The 22,711-nt window shown below is 36.8% G+C and overlaps 1 protein-coding gene across 1 annotated transcript; it reads left to right on the forward strand.

Annotated features, from left to right (window-relative positions):
* Positions 1–239: 239 nt before the first annotated feature.
* On the forward strand, positions 240–22,711 carry LOC145690444 (uncharacterized). The gene is made up of 5 exons (XM_081765334.1): positions 240–396; positions 3,972–4,052; positions 7,131–7,470; positions 10,734–10,849; positions 20,433–22,711. Exons 1-5 carry the CDS (start codon positions 364–366, stop codon positions 22,386–22,388), a joined length of 2,526 nt encoding a protein of 841 aa, XP_081621460.1. The 5' UTR covers positions 240–363; the 3' UTR covers positions 22,389–22,711.

Raw genomic sequence — 22,711 nt, forward strand, 5'->3', positions numbered from 1 at the left:
TGCTCTTTCACTACGTTTTACTTCACACATGTGTGTATCAAATAATATTAATATAAATCGGGACTTTTCCCTTTTATTTGCTCAACGTAGTTCATCGAAAATGAATTCTAGATTGCTTGTTTTGACTACTTCTCCCTTAATATGGCAAATGTTATTACCCCCCCCCCCAGATTCACATTCAAACACCCCAACTGTATGTGTCTACTGCTTTCTCCTGTTTTTTATCTTCAAATCTCCTGCTTTTCCAACTGACTCGTCTGGCAACAGTGGTAGAGCATCAAAACAGAGAGAAAGTTGTAAACAGAGAAGTACTCTGAAAATGTTTCTGAAACTTTATTGAGAGAATTTAAATTCTTGTTTGAGATGAATAAAAAATTAGCACAGGAAAGTTCTCAGGTATTTGTTTATATTTACTTTATTTGCATTGAGAATATCGATGGGGTTGTTTTATGTGTACATGATTCGTAAGTTAATTTTAAAAGTTGTTTGCGAACGAAAGCACAAAGTTGGTCTAGTTTATTTGAAAACAAACCATAATACAAGTATGCAGAACGCGATAAGCTCGAGTAGATATCGCTCGCTACATACCAATTTTTCCGTGCAAATTACAATACACCGTCAAATTAAAAGGAAAAATGTTTCACGTTTTTGCTCTAAACGATTTCCAAAGAAATTCGACTCCCTTATTTACTTGGCGCTTACCCAAATAATTTTAACGGCTACCAAATTTCGACAATTTTTTTTTTACAGTATCAGGTTAGGTTAGAGTCTAGTATTTCTTTTATGAGTGCATGCAGTAAATGAAGAGCTCGGCTTAAGTTTAGAGTTGCCCCTCCAGTCTGAAGGTGCCCTTGGACTTTGCAACATACAAAAAACAGTGCTTAAAGCATTAAAAATTGTTGCATTTCATTTACTTTAGTACTCCGTGGGCTTCACAAAAATTTTAAAGGTTTTCTTCATTATTTTTGCGCATCCGTTACACCTGTTCGCCATATTTTACAACTACCATGCTGCTGAAACCTTCCGCAATGCTTCCGCATCCGGCAAATAGTACTAACTTGCACATATCTTTTCTCGTATTAAACATAACTCTTCTGCCGAACTTGCATTCCTAAACATCAAATAAAAACTTCAAATTATCATTTCTTACCTCATTTCTCCTGTAAATTTTCCTGGTTTATATAAAAAGCGGAGGGGTAACTCTAAACTTAACCCAAGAGCTAGATTTCCGCTTTTAGATTGACTTCAGGAGGGCTCAGTATAAGGCTTAAATTTAGAGTTCGCCTCTCCAGTTTGAAACCTACAAAAAAGCATTTAAAACATTAAAAATTGTTAGGTTTGGTCACCGCATAGGACTTGTTAGACTAGACCAGGGTTAAGTTCTAAAGTTGGGCGTCCGTTTCCATGAAAATTTTTAAAATTTACAGGAAAGATATGGATAATTTAATCGTTTGTGTGCTCGATAATATATAAGGGTCTCGAAAAATCTGTTTATTTATATATAAGCGGTTATAAACATGGGACTATACGGCGAGCGGAGGGAACTACTTGGTGCAAGGTAACCGAACAGTTGCATTGTGGTAAAGTAATGAGCATTTATGTTATCAACATGGCGAATGTACAAGGGCAATGAAGTAACAGTTTTAACATTTGTGAAGCAATACGTTGATAACGAGCAAAATCTTTTAAAAGTTTGTGAAGAGCACGGATTAATGAACCGAATAACAAATTGCAGAAAATGTGGAAAAGAGATAACAGCGATGAAAGGTGGCGAAAGCTTACGCCCAACTTCAGGATAAATGCCTGGACCAGTGACTGGAACCAGTTTTCATAGAAACTTCAATTATCACTTAAATTGGTCAATATTCCGTTAAGGAAGTCCAGTGTCTTTGGCACCGCTTCTTTCTATTGATTTTCGTTTGATTTCATAATATAACGTTATATTAGGTTCTATTAGCTAAGGTTAGGTTACGTTATGTCAGGTTAGGTTAGGTTAGCTTAGCTTAGCTTAGCTTAAGGAGGTCCAGTGTAGTTTTGGACCCCCTTAACGGAACATGGACCCTTAAATTTAGTAATCCGTGGTTCTCATAAAAATTTAAGGCTATTGTTTAACTTTGGGGGCCAGCTTTTTCACCAAGTTTTTGCGATATTCTATTCCGATTGGGTAGTTTTATGGTTTTATACGTTAAACTAGCATCCATAATATAAGAAGAAGAAATAGTAGGAGGAGGAGGAAGAGGAGAAGGAACAATGGGTTAGAAGCCCCGCAGGGGTTCGTTGGGTTCTGCTCTCGGCATAAAATGGCAATCACTTCCACTTACCTTTATCTACTGCCTTTAAAAAATTATGTAAAATATTTTTTCAACACTATCAACCCATTTCTCCTGTAAATTATCCTGTTTTTCACTAATTTTGGCCCTCCGTTTCTAAACAATTACCAAATGTAATAAATTCTCTTCATTATTCTTATATAGTTCTGGGCAAGATTTTATTTTGACACGGTCAGTGACTTCAATTGGTTCTCATGGGTTCAGTCACTTCCTGGAACTGTTCATGACTTTGGTGCTGTCACGTGGTATATAGTCCACTTTTCACACAACTTTATTGATAAAAAAAGTGATTTACTTATGTTACGGAATATAGCTTAGCGAGCGAAAGGGGTTAGAAGCCCTGCAGTGCTCGTTTTATTCCACATTTTCCAACATGTAATACCACGTCACGTTACGTCACAATTGGGTGGAGCAGCTTCAATGTGATTCCTAAAGTGCTTCGGGAGCAGGGTCAGATGAATCGGTTGCAGTCACTGTCCGAGTCAAAGTAAAAATTTGACTAAGTCTGTAAACCGGTTCGCCATCCTATACGACTACCATGCTGCTGAATCATTGAAACCTTCCGAGTCTTGCAAATACTACCCATTCTAGATGTCTTTTCTCGTATTAAACATAACTTTACTGCCAAACTAACACACCTAAACATCACATGAGCACTTCCAATAATCATTTCTTACCTAATTTCTCCTGTAAATTTTCCTGATTTTTATAAAAGTCGGAGGGGCAACTCTAAACTTAACCCCAGTACAAATACAGTGTGGACGTACGGCATAAAAACTACAGTGCATAAAATATCAACCAACTTGTGCTAGATGGCCCAATAGGAATGATGAGGGGAATGCGATAGGTTACTGTTATAGGATATTACAACAAAAGTTTATTAGATTAGTAACCAGAACAGTAGTGTTCTGTACGACAATTATTGGACTGATTGCTCCAGTCTTAACGTAACATATTAAGTTATCGGTGAATTCACTTGTGAAAACCTTTTTATACGGAGTATTTTACGTACGGACCCGTAGTATAAGTACTAGTAGTATTTGTAAATACAAAGTAGCGTCGTATTTTTTTATTTTTTATTTATTTATTTATTTTTTTATATTTTTTTTTTGTGATTACCAACCTTCTCATAGAGAAGAAAGCTCAGTCACTTGTTTTCCCCGTGGTAAATCATTATGCTTATTTTTCATTCTAATTTAAAAATACAAAACAATTGCAATGAAATATGGGACTAACGTTTTCTTTGAAAATACACTTTCTTTTTCGAAAACTGGATCTAACTTTTCACTAGGAAAGAAGATCACTAAATAACGAACGAACAAACAAATATCTTGTACTTTAAAAGTAATTTACAAATAAAGGTAATTTGTGTGCATGATTGAATGATTTGTCGAAAGGATTGGATGATATTTTAAAATTTCAAGTTCCGAAAAAGTCGACAACAATAAAGAAGTAATAATGGTCATAACAGGTACTTATGGTCATAATAGATACTTATACTTCTTGACATATGTACAGAAAAGTAAACATTATAAAACTTATAAATTATTAACACGGTTATTATGCGTTACAATTTTTAAATATTGTATGAAGGCTAGAATTGTTCATTAATATTAGTAATTACTGTATTTAATTTTTCAGAAAATGAGTAGTGGAATTTCGACATTACCTGGAAGCTGTAATAAACCTGCCGTGAAAATATTAGGTGCCATTCCATATACGGTAAGTGTACCGGTATATACTTAGACAAAACGAGACGAAATTGTCTTTAAATGAATTCTGGTTTGATTGGAAAATAGAATATATATCAAAATCTAATAATACATTAGAAGATCGCGTTAAAAAACGACTTACCTCACCTTAATAATTACATGATATTGTTCATACTTTTTTCACTCCTATTCTTAGAATTGATGTGATCCATCAATTTGAAACTATGCCTCCAGTGAAGCCGAATGCAATATAAATCCGAAGATATGCAAGTGCAAATTACATCATCGTGTCTCTTTTAAACACTCAGTGTGGTTATGTACTTGAAAATTCGTATCTTAAGCTCTAAGGAAAGTGATAACATTTTCAACTCAACCAGAATGAAATAATTGTAGTCTTTACTGTGTCTGAATAAATATAATTTTGCTATCTATTCTGAAACTTACATTCCGTTTGCTTGGGAGTAAGTCTGCTCTAAAGAAGCATGAAGATGCTACTTCGTACGTTTACCTCATATTATTAATGCGAGAGACCTGGATATTATCAATATAATATTATTTAAAATGAGAATATAAGTAAAATAATGAAGCTTTTAACAAGCACACATTCACAGTCATTTTTTCGATCTTCAGCAGAAAACTGTCTTAATTAGTATTAATAGTATTGAATGCAAACTTCAATATTTTGACCAAATACGAGGGTCACGCTGAAAGTTTTTAGCTCTGGCCACAAGAAGCATCGAACTGGAACAAAACATTTGCAGTAGGGATGGCCAGACGTATCCGGATCCAGATCCGAAATTTCGAAGTTCGGATTCGGACTCCTGTTTTGAATATTTTAGGCCTTAGATTCAGACCCAAAACTAAAATATCCATATGTATAAAATTTACTAGGTGAATTTTATCTAACTCAGATAATGGGGAGACAATTCAATTTAAATGACAAGAGATGACATCAAAATCTCATTTTGCCTTTTGTTATATATTAATCGAGTTAGGATTAAAATTCGATTGTTTGTGAGACCTATGATATTTAAATAATATTTTCAGATTGAGTTATAACGTTGAAAAAACTGTATAGTAATGCTGCATATTTTCTTTTTCCCACACTGGAAATTAAGGTGGATCACCACCCGGAAGTCAGTACATATTTTAGCTCCTTCCCTTAACTACTGCGCAATGAAACGTTACGTATTATAAATATTGTACTATAAGATAAAGTTATGTTTCAGCTACAACATAAGACACTGATCCATTTGGTTGTGTCTTCTGATATTGAAAAATGTAACAAATAGAAGAAATTATTTAATTCGTTTTACAATGAGCACACAAGATGGCACTTGCTGTTAGAACTTACTAGAAGTGCTCAATTTTAAGAGATGTTTATTTGAATATGTAAAGTACTTTAAAAGTAACGATCTTATTACGAAATAGACATATTATTTGACCGTTTTTCGTGTTTGTCTCACATTTTATTTAAATGTTAATTTATATTTAAGGAAATAGATTTTGAGAAGAAATTTGCACAGAACGCCATAATGCGTTGTTGCAGACTTTGTACGTTTAATTCCTGGATTCTAGCGTTGCAGTTCGAGAAGCGGAACTTAGCTGTGAATTGCAGTAACGGTCGAAAAATAATTTCTCCAGTAAGTATCCACGCAGAATTCCATGATTAGTTCCTTTATTATCTGGCATCAGTAAACACTCGACACTATCTGGCAACGCCGCACTATTCAAGCAGTGTTTAGCATAGCACCGAGAACACCTAGTGATCCACCTTAATGCAGTCTATCTTATACAGTTGGCTCTTATGATTAACCCAATGATCTGAACTCCTTGGAGCATTACGCTAAAATCATGGATGTATTTGAATTTTCGTCATTATTTCTTTTTTTTATTACTACCAAATCAATATTATAATCGGTATTTTAAGACATATAGACGCAGATAAGTCAGTTGTTTGCTTAAAGTTTACCGCAAAGCTATTAAATCTCTAAGACACTGACGGTCTTAGAACAAAATCTATGCTTTTCCCCAAAAATCTTAAATCTCTCTATCCCTTTTAAATTTGATGGGAATTATAGTTCCCATGGAGCACTGTCTTCTTTTTGGGCTTAAAAATGAACCAATAAATCTTTTGACCTCGGGTCTTTTGTGTTTTCTCAAGCATAGAAGCATTGTAGAATATGTTTCGTGAGGGTTTTTGCATCTTGGGGTCATGACGTCATAAGGGGAAAATATATATATATATTTTTTTGTTACACCTAAGTTCATTATTTTTTGGCGGGCTTACTTTTGCAGCTAGAAGTTGAAATCTTGTACAAACATTCAGTGTTTACCCTAGTATTTACCATATCTTTTTCAGCTCTATATCATAACATGGGCGGAGTCCAGAGGGGCGACAAGGGGCAAATGCGATTTTTTTCAGGGAAATTTCCCTTTTCCCTCACATTTCCCGCCTATGGTACATGATGGGGAAATTTAAAAAATACAATGTGAAAGAGTGTTCCATTCTGAAGAGAACGAGCTAGGGTAATTAAGGATGTCTCAGGAAATTTTTATCTGAGACCCTTTATGAGCAGACATGTACAATATTCTGGGAATATGCGTAGGACATCGGTAAATATCCCCCCCCCCCTTATTTCTCAAGATAGGAGTCACTGTTTGCAAGAAGTAGAAAATATTTCTGGTAAACTTCTCTATTTGCAACCTTTTTGAATCAATTTTTTGCTAGATATCTGATGAAGAATGTTACCTTATCTGAAAATGCTTGACAAAAGAGAGAGAGAGAGGGACAGACAGACAGACACACACACACACACACACACACACACACACACAGACAGACACACACACACACACACACACACACACAGACAGACACACACACACACACACACACACACACACTCACACTCACTCACTCTCTCTCTCACTGTCATAGGATTTAAAATGTAAAAGTGATATAAATTAATTCGAGTTGATTTCGTATAGTTGTTATGTAATAGCAGATGAGCTCTAACCTTTGTTAAATGCAAATTGTAATCGGAAATATTAAGAGTCGCTCAAGTTGATATTTATATATCCATAGGACACCAAAGCAGTTCCAAAATGTTTCGTCTGTGAAGAACTGTTATGTGATAAAGCTCTGCCTCTTACCAAGGGAACGACATCCTATTCCAAAGTTCAAATGATGTCAAAGGTGTGGCAGCTACTAGGAGATGGATATATGCTGATAGTGTCTGAAAACGATTTGCTGTGTCTTCGATGTGTGGCTCTAATAAACCATTTGGACAAACTGCAATATGACATGGAAGTCGTAAGAAAAATATTGGTGGATTTTCTTAGGAAAAAATACAAATTAGAGGAGTTGGATGAACCCACAAAACAGATGACCCAGTTACCTGATATTTCTGCGACAGTTGATAAAGGTATGTATGTTTATATATATATATATATATATATATATATATATATATATATATATATATATATATATATATATATATATATATAGGGTATATTGTTTATAAGACCAATCAAGTGGCAAATCTTAGTCCTAATGTGGGATCATAGTCGGATGAAGATGATGAGAAAAATCCCCCATTGGGATAGAAGAGTCATTTTTGCGAAATTTGGAAGGCAGGTTGGGAAATCCCGTACAGGTCAATAATATGGATGCTGTCCAATCATTTTTTCTTTAATTCTAAACTTGCTTATGTAAATCATCTCTCTGTCTCCCTATTTCAATGTTTTTCTTTCAATGGCGTCTACTATGAACGCACATAGCTTGGGTCAAATCTTCGACTCTTGATTCCAAATGTAAGTGTTCTAGCAATGTGCTGTAGTAACTCTATAGGTTTGTTGGTAAAAGGAGCGTCATTTTAGATTTTGTTTGGGGAAGGGGGATTCTCGGCCGACATATGAGTTTCACTTTAGGGTGATTCTTTATAGGGTTTACAACTTCAATCAGTTATAATTCTTTATTGGAACCACATACAGACTTGGTTTATATGTCATTATACTGCAAAACACTTCTAATTTGACTCACGTAATGAGTAGTTGCGAAGTTGACCACACGCGGCGCCACTGGTCAGTCGTTGGAAATAGACTTTCACTGGTGCGGAAAGAGCTAAATGTGTGTTTTGATTTGAAGAAACGAAGTCAGCAAGTTTCGCACATAATACGGTAAGGAACCACCCAGCAGACCAACAGTGTACAAATGGCACCAGACATTTGTTGAAACAAGTTGTTCTGTGCAACACACAAAGGCTTCAGGACGCTCATCCGTGACTGACGATGTAGTAGAAGCAGTTAGGGAGAGTTTTGTCCGCAGCCCTCGAAAATCTACGGGATATGCATCACAAGAAACTGGTATCCCTCAGACCACTTGTTTGGCGTGTATTACGTAGACGTTTGTCCAGGAAGTCATACAGACTGTCCTTGCTTTAAGAACTGAATGAAGCGGATAAACATACCCTACGTGAATTCTGTGTTACCATGTTGGATCGCATTAGTGGTGATGAGTCATTCTTAAACAATGTGATATTCAGTAACGAATCAACTTTTTACCTTTCCGCCCGAGTCAACACACACAATTGTCGTATTTAGGGCACGGAAAATCGAAATGCGCATGTGGAGCTGGTTCGTGTGAACGTGTTTTGCTCTGTTTCCAGAGCAAAGGTGCATGGACCATTCTTTGCTGAGAGCACCATCACCGGCATCGCCTATCTTGATATGCTCGAGAACTTCATTGATCCACAGTTAGACGAAGATGACCACGATGGCTGCTTATCGTGGCAACAAGATGGCCGCCGCACTACCTGATAGACGTAAGAGAATTTCTTGATCAGCGTTTCCCAGATAAGTGGAAAGGTCGTGGTGGACCAATTGCCTGGCCGCCACGGTCTCCAGATCACACGCCACTTGACTTCTTTCTGTGCGGGTTTGTAAAAGATAAGGTGTGCAACTTTCCCCTACTTGATAATGTTAATGAACTGAAACATCGCATCACAACAGCCATTGTGGACGTTACCCCGAAATGCTGGTTATTGTTTGGCAGGAAATCGACTTTCGTTGGAATGTGTCCAAGATGATGGCAGGTGCACACATTGAGCCATAATGGATGTCACAAAGTGTTTTGCGGTATAATGTCATAAACCAAGTCTGTGTGATTCCAATAAAGAATTATAACTGATTGAAGTTGTAAACCCCATAAAGAATCACCCTGTATATATTTGATCAAACAATATGTGTTTATTACACTCAATGGAGGGAGGAATTACACCATTCTGTCCTGCCCAAATGACGCTTCTGGAACATTTGCATGCAATTACAGGGAAACAAAATGAAATTAAACTTTGAAAAACACTTGTAAATTATTCATTGCAGCTTTGGAAAATTCAAAATTGCTAATAAAACTCAACTGACCAAAGCAGTATACATATACTAAGATTATATATTTGTGCTACAGTTTCGGCTACATAACGTAGGCTATGTTACGTAGCCGAAACTGTAACACAAATATATAATCTTAATATATGCATACTGCTTTGGTCATTTGGAGTTTTATTAGAAATTTTGAAAAACACTCATTTCTGTCAGTAGCTTTTAGAGCTTTGTATTACGGACTTTGGTAAGCAGAAAACCTACTGCCAGAATTGACAATTTCTACAGATTTCACAAGGTACATCTTCCTAGCTTGATATGTACTCTTTGAAAAAGGGAAAAATGTAAATAAAGGCGTTTGTGAAGCTATGGGAACATTTTGTGATATTTTTTATCTAGGCTGTAAAAGTGCATTTCACAAGAAACGAATGAAAGAGACGTTTTTTTAAAGAGCTATAAAGCTTGTGGACAGATTCCTGTTTTTTTCGTCTGAATGGAAAGAGTATATTACGTCACACAGACTGCTTTAGACAAGGAAAAGAGAAGGAAGGGGAGAGGTTGGATTGGATACAAGAGGACTTAGTCGATCATGACGTATGTTTCTGAATGCTTAAGCTCATGGTGCAAGAGCTTGTTAGTAATTGGACGTAACGTTTCTGCAGCATTTTGTGTGCCGTGAACTGTACAACATGTGATTAAGGACTCCTTCGCATCGTTGATGTCAGATTTCTTTCGCCAAGGAATCTAGTCTTTGGTTGAGCGATGGCAAATGTGTATGGTTACAGACAGCGACTAATTTGATTAACCAGACATTATAGTTTTTTTTTTTTTTTCATCTGAGGTGGACATCACATCAACCTAATATTATTCCTATCGAATTCACGTGACAAATCCTGAGTTCCCTCGTGGCTAAGCGGTTAGCATACGCGCCTCTGGTGTGGGAATCCTGTCTTAGATTTCCGCCAGGAGCTCATATAGTTAATCTGTAGGTCCACGTCTTACATAGCCTAGCTGCTGAAAGTGACACTAAACACAAAATCAAATCAAACGTAACAACCTGCCACGTAGATTTGTCTAGTTACAGTTTGACGATCAAGAGGAAAGTAACAATAGCAAGAACTATGTACATTAGTATTCCTGAAATTAAGATTACTACCTTGTTTAATAAAATAATAAAAGATTGATGTGTTGAAATGCCAATGAAGAGCTGCTTCTCTGGGATTATTGTAAATTTAGTTTGCATTTATTTTATATTTTTTAATCATGTGACTTATCATCGTTATTCGTTTATTAATTTCTTTTTTAGACAATATTACAACCGCCGATGAAAAGAGGAACGAAGGACAAGTTGCAAATATCGTAACAGTGCCAGCAGAGGAAACGTTGGCTGCAGTTAGAGAAGGAATCGCTGTAGCAGCAGATGTAAGTATAAATGTTTTTTGAGAGAATATAAATGTTTGTACTGTATGAAAAGCTCCTATTCTCACCCAGCTTTCTCTTAATAGCTTTAGAATTGAATCAAAAGATTTTAAAGACAAAACAATTTCGAGAAAGCTTATTGAAGATGAGGTAAGGTCCAAAACAGGAATAATAAAACCGAAACTCATTGATTTTTTTCTATCACGCGTCCGAACTCTCTGAGCCTATTTTCTTGTATCATCTTGTTGATGGGCTCCACTTTATCTGTTCCTCTAATAAAATTGTTCCGGATTCTTTCATTGTCATTCATGTTAACATTTTCATTCCTGTTATATTTATCTTTCCATCCTGTGCGGATGTAATTGCTCAGGTTTTTGATTTGTATATCACTGCTGGCCTCATTACCCTTCTGTACCACCTACCCTTCGTCTTGCAATTTACCCTCCTATCATACCTGATCTTTTTCCAGGTCAGCCATCCACTTTGTAATCTGTGTTGGTTCAGCAGAGAGCTCCCTCAACACATGATTTAAGATTAGGGATGGGCCGATTCCAAAATTTCTCGATTCCGATTCCGATTTTGAAATTTTACTCACGATTCTCGATTCCGGGCTCGATACCGATTCTGGGTAAAACAAGTAATAAAAACACATTTGAATCCAAAAACATTTTATTAGCCTATTGCAAATGAATAAAAACTCTTTTAAAACAATGAAAAATTGAAACTGAAATGTTCAAAACGTGCAAATATGGAATTAGAATGAAAAGAAAAGTACCGACTAAAAGTTTGGATTGTATTTCAAATTTCTGTTAAGAAAAACAAGCATTTGAACCCTCTCTGGGTCCAATCTGTTTCTTTTTTTTGTCACAAATTTGCCCTGACATGGAAAACAGTCTCTCTCAAAGCACTGTTGCTGGTGAAACAGAGAGATATTATCTTGACAATTTACTGAGTCGAGAAAATGCAATCCTCTCCCTCTTCCAGAAGTTTCCAGCATTGGTGTGAGGACTTGACAGAGGTTCAGCGAAGTACTGAATGACTTCTTTTTCTGCTATTGACACTATAGTAGTCGAAGTCTTATCAGGATCATCCATCAGTACTGAGTATCTTTTCCACATTTTGGTCTTTAGTCTGTCAATTGATGACTGAAGCAAATCCAACCTGAATAAGCACAGAGACCAACTAATTTATTTCTACTAGCAACATAATTTTAACTTTTTAAAATCGACCTGCATAAAAAAAAAAAAAAAAAATGATTAAACACTTAACAAGCCCGAATCATTTCAAGTGTACCGTTTTAAAAATTTCAAGAGAAAATTAACAATTACGGATAAGTTTAGATCTCTTCATCTTAAAATTTGAGTAAGAGAATGTCTGAATACTTGTTCTTTCAAATTTAAAATATATATATATATTGCTCAGGTAAGCTTTAGTACCTAAGAAAATGTTATTGAACATACAGTAACAATTACGCTCAAATATTTTGTGAAGTACATAGCAAAACAACTAGTTCAATTAAAAAATTAACTCAATTTCAAACTGAAATTGCAACTGAAAGTAAATAGCTAGTAGTAAGTTAACATAGAATTTCTTTTTCATAGGTCGGCAAGGAATGACTTGTTTTTCATAATGTTCATTAAAAAATTTAATATGAGTAAGATTTTGTATTTTGTTAATTTAAGTTTATTTTAATTTGAATAAAACTATGAAAATAGGCTATGTTTCCCAAGCTTTATTTATTAGCTATGCCATATTACTTTTAAATGTGATTAAATTTTAAACACAATTAATAAATAAATAGCCTACTTAAATAAAACACATTAAATAAATGTAGCCTAGCCTTGTAATTATAGCGTGGGACACATAGCTTATTTTCTTAGTTTATTCAAATAAAAATTATTATTATTATTATTATTTTAAGAATTTGACATTAAAGGCCTAATTAAAATTTAAAATTGCTGACTTACATGGTTTGAAGTTGAAGCTAAGACACTTGAGGAATGTTGGGTTTCTGTAATTTGATGGAGGTTTCTGTCCCATTCAACATCTGAGTTTCTCTCAGCAGTATTTCTTTAGCTCTATGCAGACTTTCTTCACTCAAAAAAACACTTCCTTTCAACCGTGGATCAAGGAGAGTGGCTAAAGCATATTCTTTCGCTTCTTCTAAGGTGACATATCTTCTGTTGAGGGATTCAAGGAATTCTCTGGTAAATGTTTCCAATCCAGAAGTTGATTTTAAGGTTTCTAGCTCCTTCTTTCCGCTGTTCACTATCGGTATGACCTCGAATATGGCCGTTTGAGCAGAACTGCATTGGAATGTCGCATCATCAAAAATTGTTAAGAGTTTCACAATATTAGATATTAGTTCCCAGTCATTGCCAGTTAACTCAATAGGTTTGCTTAGCTCTGGGGCTACGTAGGATATGGCTCTTCGTTGTTCCAGCAAACGGTCCATCATGTGTTTGGTGGAGTTCCATCTCGTAGGTTCACCTTGTATCAGCTTATATTGTTTCACCCATACGACTTGTTGAGCTGATTTATTTTCGTTGCCTGGGCTGAGTGTTTAAAATGCCCAACAGTTCTTCGACATTTTGAACTTAAATTGAGGACATTTTTTTGGTTTAGCAAACCGTGTTTAATCACCAACTGCAGGGGGTGCAGACAAGGAATGGCTACAAAGTTGCTTGAGGCCATTGCTGCCATAACATTTCTTCCATTGTCTCTTACGATTACATGAATCTTTTCAGCAATATTTCATTTCTTGAAAACTTCTTTCAGAAAATCGACGATGGCCTAAGCCGAATGATTTATTTCAGGAAAAAGAATACACTCTAAGCATATATGTTTCCATTCTGAATCTATGAAGAAGTGTGCAGTTATGCTCATATAGTCATCATTAGCTGTAAAAGTCCAAAGATCAGTCGTTATACTAATATTCTCGGCACCCTGAATTAATTCATACACCTCAAGTGTGGTTTGATCATACAACTTGGGTATTTCAACTGTGGTAAAATATTTCCTTTTAAGGATCTCATATCTTGGTTCTTGATGATTTATGAACTTCATAATGCCTTTGTCTTCAACAACATTGAATGGCTGATTGTCTTGACAAATCATCTCGCTGATTTTTCTGGTTATTGCCCTAGCCTTAGGGTCATCATTTCTCAATTTGGATTTCCTTTTTATAAAATTACTAAGAGTTGGTTGGATCAGGCTGGGAGATGTGCTTGGGAGAGCTTCAGGTGAAATCCCAAAGCTGCTTGAACCTGGGCTAGTAATATCAATATGCAAGGGGGGTAGCAGGCCTACTTACTTTTGCAGAGCTTGGACCTGTCACATTTAGTGTTATTGGTGGATCGTATAGGCCTACATTAGTCTCACATTTTTGAAGTTTAATTTCCATGAACTCTGTTTTGTGAAAGGTCTGCAAATGTTTGTTGCGGGTTGAAATTGTATGGGACTTACCACCTCTTGATATTTTCTTGTTGCATAACTTGCAAACAGCAAAAACACTCTCTTCACATTCTTTGGTAAAAAAGTGCCAAACTTCACTAATTTTCCTTTTGGTCGTCATTTCATACACTTTCAGAAATAATTATTGTTTTAAAACCAAACACCAACATAGACCAAACAAACATAGACGCAAATACGCAAGAGCGAAATGGCGACAGACGACGTGGCATGCAAAACCAGTGTTGCCAGTACATTGGCCAGAATTAATTATTGTATGTATGAGCAGTTAAAAATTCCCGTTTCCAGGTGAAACTAATCGTACAATTGTAAATAACATTTAAACTGAAGAAATTGATTTTATTTCCGATTCTTTTTCCGAGTTGGATAATTACAAATTGTCTGCAATAAGGCAATACGTTTCAGTTTCAGTTGTACTTGCAAATGGCGTTCGTGTAGCAAAGGCCACACTTTAGCAATAGTGGATTAAAACTGTACTGTAGACAGACGATATACTGACTACTGACAACCAATACCAATTTCCAGTTGACTTAATTTAGGCTGTGGTTTTTATAAAGGATACATAATTTAAAATTTTACTAACAATGTATTAACAATTTTTAATATTAAAAAAGAATAACCTTCTATCTAAATAACCAATTATGAATATTTGTCGTCCAAATAAAACAATGCTGAACGTTCGATTTAGGTTAAGTGGTTTGAACCGATCAGTCGGTGATTTTTGTCGTCTGTCCGAAATAATTTACGTAGCTTTTCATTGCAGAAGGTAGTAATTTATGGTTTGTTAAAACTTTCTGTACATTTCTTAGTGTTTTCGTAACAAACCATCAGAAAATACATGGTTTTGAGAGTTTTCACTATTTTTCCATCGGAATCTGTATCGAACCCGGTAGCGCAAAGAATCGAGAATCGACGATTCCTCGATACTGCCGGTATCGAAGAATCGAGAATCGGAATCTGCTCATCCCTACGTAAGATATTTAAAGTTTGGCGTCGATGTTAACCTTTCTCCGTAGGGTTTTACAAAACTACCACTCTCTCCACCGTGTCATACATGCTGCATTTGCGCCACTAATCCTCATTGTCTTATCCTCCAATGCCTTTCTGCATTCCTCCAGTTTCGCTTTTAGCCTTTCTCTCTCTCTTTCTTTCTCGCTCGCTCGCTCGCTCGCTCTGTAAGTTTCAACCAGTATAATGTCATCTACAGACAGCATGTTCCATGACATCTCACTCCTTCTACAATGACGTCCATTACAAAGTGAAAAGTTATGAGCTGAGAGCTGATCCTTCCAACCCCTATAGAGAATCCTTCTGATATACTAATGCTACACTTGGTCTGAGTCACTACTCCTCAACATATTTCCTTCACCATCGACCCATATTTTAGCAACTCTCTTCTCTTTTATGCACCTCCATACTTCCTGGATGAGCAGACTGTCATATAGCTTCTCTAGGTCTAAAACACTACATGTAGTTCTTTTTACCACTTTCTATGTCTTTCGATCAGCTGTCTTAGGTTTTTTTTTTTTTTCCCCTTCCCGGCATAATCCCAAACTTCATTTCTCTTTCTGTATTCGGTTTTCAACAAGCCTTCCCCATACCTTACTATAAGAGACGTTAACTTTATCCCTTTATAGTTTGCACATTCCAAAACATCCCCCTTTCCATTATGCATTGGCATCAATACATTTTCCCTCTACTCCTCTTCTGCCTTCATACTTTTTTCATAAGATCCCAGAAAATATCAACTCCCTCATTACACAAGCTTTTACATGCTTCTACTGAGATCTGGTCTGCCCATTCTACCTTTCAATTTTTCATCAAACCTAGTGGACGTTAATTTAAAATAATAACAATCATAATGACTATCTCAACATAAGAGTCTGTCACTTTCTGTTCATTTGGAAAACATTCATGTGAGCGAGCAAACAAGCACAAGATAAACGGGGAAGATGACACATGCACGAAGTCGAGTAAGTTTCTCTAGTGAAAGAAACTGTGGAGAGCAGTTCGGAATTACTTTAAACCGTTTAAGTACAAAATACATTAACATTCCCTTTAGTGATGTCTGACTTAAACTCTTAAGAAAAAAAAATGCACTTTAAAGAAAGACTGTCTGTCAGTTTCACTCACTTCTAGCATGTAGTGACAAAACAAGTGAACTTAATTACTACACAAAAATTTTTTGTATGTATGTTTCATCGTATTTTTCCTTTAAAAAATAGTAATAAAAACCGCCCGGATTTTATGAAATTGTCGTGCATTTCGTTAAAGGTTTAGAGTTTAGATTCATTCCTATTGCAAGGAGTTGAAATTGGTTAAAAGTGAGAAATAAATTTAGCTCTAATTTGAAAGTTGTACGCTTCACTTGACAAAATCCTGGTATATGCATCTTGGTGTGTAAGCTATCCCTTTAACCTTTGAATTATTCTTGAAATGTTGGGTTGAAATTGGTCAAGATATGGGAAAGAATTGATTTGGCTTGGTTAATTCTGAGTTTAGCGTCCCTTTTAGCAGCGAGGCCTTATATGAGACGTTGATTTGCAGCTTAACATGGGATCTAAACCACATGAACCCCTTCCGGGAATCAAACCTTTGCCTCGCACTCCAAAGCGCGTATACCATCTACATACGTAGCTCGAGAGAGCTCTGGTGCAATCCATCACGGCAGCTTATCTGGTCCAAATGTTATTTATTGTTTATTTTATTTACTTAATTTGTTGGTTATTTTTACTTTTGTGCCCAATGTGACCCGTATGTAATAGCAAATTTTGCAGTGTTATTTTTCTACTTTGCCAGTGTAGACGATATCCCACCAATAGTGGGCCATCCATACAATTGTGCTACTTTTACTTTTCCTATCACAACGTCACCCTGTGCAATAACAAATTTTGCAGTGGTATTTTTCTATTTTTGGAGTATGTGGCGGTTCCCAGCAGTAGTGGGACATGTGGACGTTCGTCATCTGTTTTTCACTGGCTACATTTCGATCTCAACATTATGTGGAACATAGTCTTCTATTGTTTGTATTTTCTACAAGGCATTCCCCACTTCTTTTGAAAATCTCTTTGCATACTTTAAACTGGCCCTCAATTGCTTCACCTTTGTACTCGTCAGGTAAGTCTTCCTTTGTCTTCTTTTAATCTGACACCACTATCTTATTTTTTCTTGGGTTATTGTGCTTTAAAGGTAGTGTGCAGCGATTTTTGGGCGCCTTTCACCGCTTTCGACATTTTTTCACTTGACATTTTCTCCTTGTTCTTACTTGCAGAATCAAATTCCCAGGCGTTGTAACATGTATTTTGGAACACCCTATATATATAGTAGGAAGTCGAAAATCCGAACTAATTGAAACCACAGGTAGTTCGGATTTTCGAAAAGGACCAAGAAAATGACATTTAGGCTTAAATATATTGTATGGTATGCTCTTATCGATACAGTGGTTTTACAGTACATGCATTAATTACAATACCGTACGTAAGGCTACTTACATTTACTCATACAGTAAATTACACTGTTCTTGAAACTCATACTTAATACTTAACTTGTGTAAGCCTAAAGGAAAATAAAAATATGTATGACAAACAATTACATATGAATGAGCTTTTGTAAAAACATAACTTCACACAACGCCGACGGACAGCCCTATTGTTTGTTTTTCGCTAGCGCTAACACAAAATGCAAAAAGGTTCTAGGGACCACGATCGAATTTTTGACGTTCGGATTATCGACGTCCTACTGTGTATATATATCGGGTATTGCAAAATAAATGTTACAACTCTTGCGAGGTGACTCCTGTCACTGAGACAAGAAAAAAAGTTCTCTTGAACTTTCGGCTATCGGACATAGTTTCGGATCTACAAGGTGCCGTAAGGTTGGGAAAATTACTTTCAGACGCTAATAGTTGGGAAACTATCCAACGTAAAGAGGTCGGGTAAAAATTCACTGAAGAAGTTATACCTGCTGTATTGAATTTTGCATGTTTCACAATCCTACCATGCACGCGCAAGGGATTCTCCAAAGGAACGTAGGGAGTCTCGGATAATCTGCCAAATGAAAATCGGTGTAAAAGGTACGGATGCTGGCCAACAGTAACGTTCTGAGTATTAAGTGTAATGAATTTGTTCTCAAATGCTCTAGAAAGACATCTGGAGTGTCGGTAGAGAATAACAGATGAAGCAGGGTGATTCACATGTGTGGAAACAATTAACGAAAAATGCCCAGAAATGCACTCATACTCAGTAAACGTGAGTTCAAAGCGTCGGAAATGTAAGGATTAGCGTCAAGAACATGAAAGCCATAATCAATTCACCAGTAATATTCCCTCAAATCGATGCAATATGATGTGCACGGTTGCATACCAATAAGGATGCAACAACTGAGGCCAAGTTGAAATTGAGCAAGGGGACTCACAAAAAAACTGAATAATCTAAAGGAATGTCACTAGTAGGATCGCATGATCGATATTGAAATGTGGCCAATGTGTGTGTTGATATCAACATGTAGCTAATGGACAAATGTCAACATGTCCTACTACTGCTGGGACATCGTCCCTCGTGCGAAAAATAGGAAAATAACTACTCGGGTCTTGAATCTAAGGCCGTGGGCTCCCAGTAGGTTTGGAAACTGCTACCATGCGAGCGAAAGCGAGCGCTCTAACCCTGAGGCTTCGAGGGAGCCTCACTTTCTCTGTATTCATTTCTTTGAGGAGTACCCACTTCGTTTGGCAAGCGGTCTTGTACAGCCTCCCAACATGCTTGTGTGTTTCATTATTTACTTCTACTGTACAGTTGTAAACAATCAGAGCTTTAAAACGCTTCTTCCTATTTCTCATGTCGCTTTATTTTCCATATTTATGGTGTTCCAGCATTAGTGTTGCATATGCCAAATTGGTTTATTTTCGTCTTTGTCTTGGCATGTGCACTGTGTGTAATATACGAATTTCTGGAGATATTTTCCTATATTTCGAGTACGTCATATGTCCGACAAGATGTGGGACATGATACAAGTTTGTTATTTTCACGCTCTATCAGAATTTGAACCATGGATTAAGAGATTTCTTTTCATGTGTCGACTGTGGAACAATGTCCCAAACAAAAAGGGACATTGATACAATCGTGTTCTAGTTACGTTCTACCAAAAAAATGCACCAGATGTAATAGAGGAATGTACAACGTTATTTTCCTAGTTTTCGCACTTGGGACGGTGTCCCAGCAGTAGTGGGACATGTTGACATTTGTCCATTAGCTACATGTTGATATCAACACACACATTGGCCACATTTCAATATCGGTCATGCGATCCCGCTATAGTGACTTTCATTTAGTTTACCCAGTTTCTTTGAGAGTCCCCTTGCACAATTTCAACTTGGCCTAAGTTGTTGCATCCTTATTGGTATGCAACCGTGCACATCATATTGTATCGGTTTGATGGAATAATATTGGTGAATCGGCAATGGCTTTTACTTAGTATGCGTGCACTTCTGAGCATGTTTCGTTACGTGTTTCCACACACGTGAATCACCCTGCTTCATCTGTTGTTCTCTACCGACACTCCAGATGTCTTTCTAGAGCATTTGAGAACAAATTCATTACACTTAATAATCAGAACGTCACTGTTGACCAGCATCCGTACCTGGCGGTTATGCAGCCACACACTACGGCCATGAAGGTGTCCGCCATTTTGTATTTGTTCCAGATATCGACTTAATACAAACGAATTATTGTTACCTGGTAGAAACCCTATCAATTCATATCCATTTAGACCAATTTTCATTTGGCAGATTATCCGGAACTCCCTGCGTTTCTTTGGGAAATCCCTTGCGCGTGCATGGCAGGATTGTGAAACATGCAAAATTCAATACAGCAGGTATGACTTCTTCAGTGAATTTTACCCCTAGCCATTTTCCCACGCTTTCGGTACCTTGTAGATCCGAAACTATGTCCGATAGCCGAAAGTTCAAGAGAACTTTTTTTTTCTTGTCTCAGTGGCAAGAGTCACCTCGCAAGAGTTGTGTATATATATATATATATATATATATATATATATATATATATATATATAATAGTGTAAAGAGATAATGACTTATCATTTTCTGACGTCTTTTTCTTTGCAGAACGCCGGCATAGCACACAAATCTATAAATCTGCCAGTTGAAGCCCAGACTCTTCCAAGTGTTCCTCCTGAAACAGCTGGTAAGGAGATAGTTTACAGGAAATCAATTTCAAACAAAAGTGGTGCGTTTTCATATAAATGTGTACATTGTACTTTCCAAAGTGAATATTTAACTGATCTAAAACAACACATACACTCCTTTGGCGAAGTAAAGTCGTTTATGCACCGAAAAATTGCGAGCAATCTACCGTTAACACCACAACAGGATAAACATCTCGTGATGGCCGATAAACATGGAGCAGATGCAAATAATCTCGTTTCAGTAATCAGTGATCATCAGTATAGTTTGGAAGATAAAGGAACATTAGAGTGCAATATTTGCAAGTTTCGTACCACCGATAGAGTTTTGTTTGGGGATCATTGTCGAGAGCATGTGGTTTTCAGAAGTTTTGTGTGTACAGTGTGCAACAAAAGTTTCGATAAGAAATTTTCCTTAAACAACCACATGAAAACTCATAAAAACAGTAAGGGTTTTAAGTGTGAAGTTTGTTATAATGTATTTTCTGAAGATTGTGATTTGATTAATCATCGACAAGAGCATAAGTTTTCCAGCGTTGAGATTTCTAACAAGAACTCCAATAATCCAAGTGATGACAGTGCCAGTGATTCATTGTATGTTGTAGAAAATGTGTCTATTTCATGTGATAGTAAATCGGAACTTGTAACTATAACTGATAGTGACTTCAGAGTAGTTGGTGAAACAAAGCCATGTCAATTAGGCGATTCAGTTAGTTATGGAGTTGTAACAGAAAATGAAGACCTGTTGTCAGTACCAGAGATTCAATTTCAACCTTTACAGTGTAAAAAATGTTCGTATAAGACAAATACCAAATTGTCGTTGTTAAAGCATGAACAGAGTCATTTACCAAATAAACAGCATTGGTGCCGACATTGTAATAAAAAGTTTCCTTTCAGAAAGTCTCTTTTAATCCATATGTTACAGTTTCATAAGCAGAAAGATGTTGCCCGTAGCGAGTTATCGATGCTTATCCCAAAACAACACACTCAAATGGAAGCGCAAAAGGGAACAATGTATGAATGTGGTCTTTGTTCTTTCAGAACTGCAACCAAAACCAAATTGACGTCTCATTTTCGAGCGCATAAGGTAAACTGTGATTCACATCATGAAACTTTTCCATCTGCCGTAACGGAACAGAACGCGCATAGTACACAAAAGCGAGGTCGGTTGACATGTGGTGGAAATGGTGGTGAATGCGAGAAAACATTTTGGAGAAGGGACCAACTGAAGAAACACATAGACACTTTTCATCGGGAACCCTTTTGTCGCGTCTGTGGCAAAGAAATAAGGAATCCAATTCGACTGAAAGAGCACGAAACCAGACATCGAAAAACAGAAGATCCGAAGATATGTGAGATTTGTGGTCAAACTTTTACAACAAGGAATGGATTTGTGTATCACATGACTCATCACATGGGCAACTATAAATATCATTGTTCCCATTGTGGAAAGGGATTTCCATTCAAAGAACGACTAGTGGAACACAGTGCGACTCACACGAAAGAAACTAGGTTCACCTGTGATATTTGCGGGGAAAAATTTTATTATAGGAGTACCTATTGGTCTCACCGCCGTTGGCATGATGACCCATACCCATACAAGTGCGAGTACTGTGAAAAGAAGTTTCGTTACGCGCATCATCGAGCAGCTCATGAAAGAAGACACACAGGGGAGATGCCTTACACGTGTTCACACTGTCAGAGGAAGTTCATAACCAGTACGTCCCTCAAGAAGCATCTTACACAGCACACAGGAAAGTATCCTTACAATTGTGACAGTTGTCTTAAGGGTTTTGTGGACCGCAATAAATTAGTGGCTCACGTGACAAAATCACACAAAGACTGCAGCAGCTCAGAATCGCAAAAGAGGAGTGACTGAAGTCTTCGATAAGTGCAACTGATCAATCTCTGCATGCGTATGAACCAACATATCCAAAGAAAGAGGCAGATCGTGTTGCTGCTGAAGTGGAAGAGGATTTATATTCTTCCAATTCGAAATGTAAGATGGGAGCGCGGTGGCTCAGTGGTAGAGCGTTCACCTCCGGTGCTTGGGGTCCCTGGTTCGATCCCAGCTCGTGCCGTGTGTACTTTGTGGTGGACAAACACTGTGCTCGTGGGTTTTCTCGGGGTTCTCCTGTTTCCTCCCACTTTCTTCATTTCACCATTTTAGTCATCTCATCATCACCGTCTCCTTTAGCCTAA

Source organism: Thermobia domestica, chromosome 7 (assembly GCF_964235325.1).
Source record: "Thermobia domestica chromosome 7, izTheDome1.hap1.1, whole genome shotgun sequence".
Lineage (NCBI taxonomy): Eukaryota > Metazoa > Arthropoda > Insecta > Zygentoma > Lepismatidae > Thermobia > Thermobia domestica.

Excerpts from the sequence above, each read along its gene's own strand:
- LOC145690444 (XM_081765334.1), top strand. The coding sequence starts at position 364 with ATGAATAAAAAATTAGCACAGGAAAGTTCTCAG. Across the intron at positions 4,053-7,130 it reads TAGGTGCCATTCCATATACG|GACACCAAAGCAGTTCCAAA; the intron begins GTAAGTGTACCG and ends ATATATCCATAG. Across the intron at positions 10,850-20,432 it reads GAATCGCTGTAGCAGCAGAT|AACGCCGGCATAGCACACAA; the intron begins GTAAGTATAAAT and ends TTTTCTTTGCAG.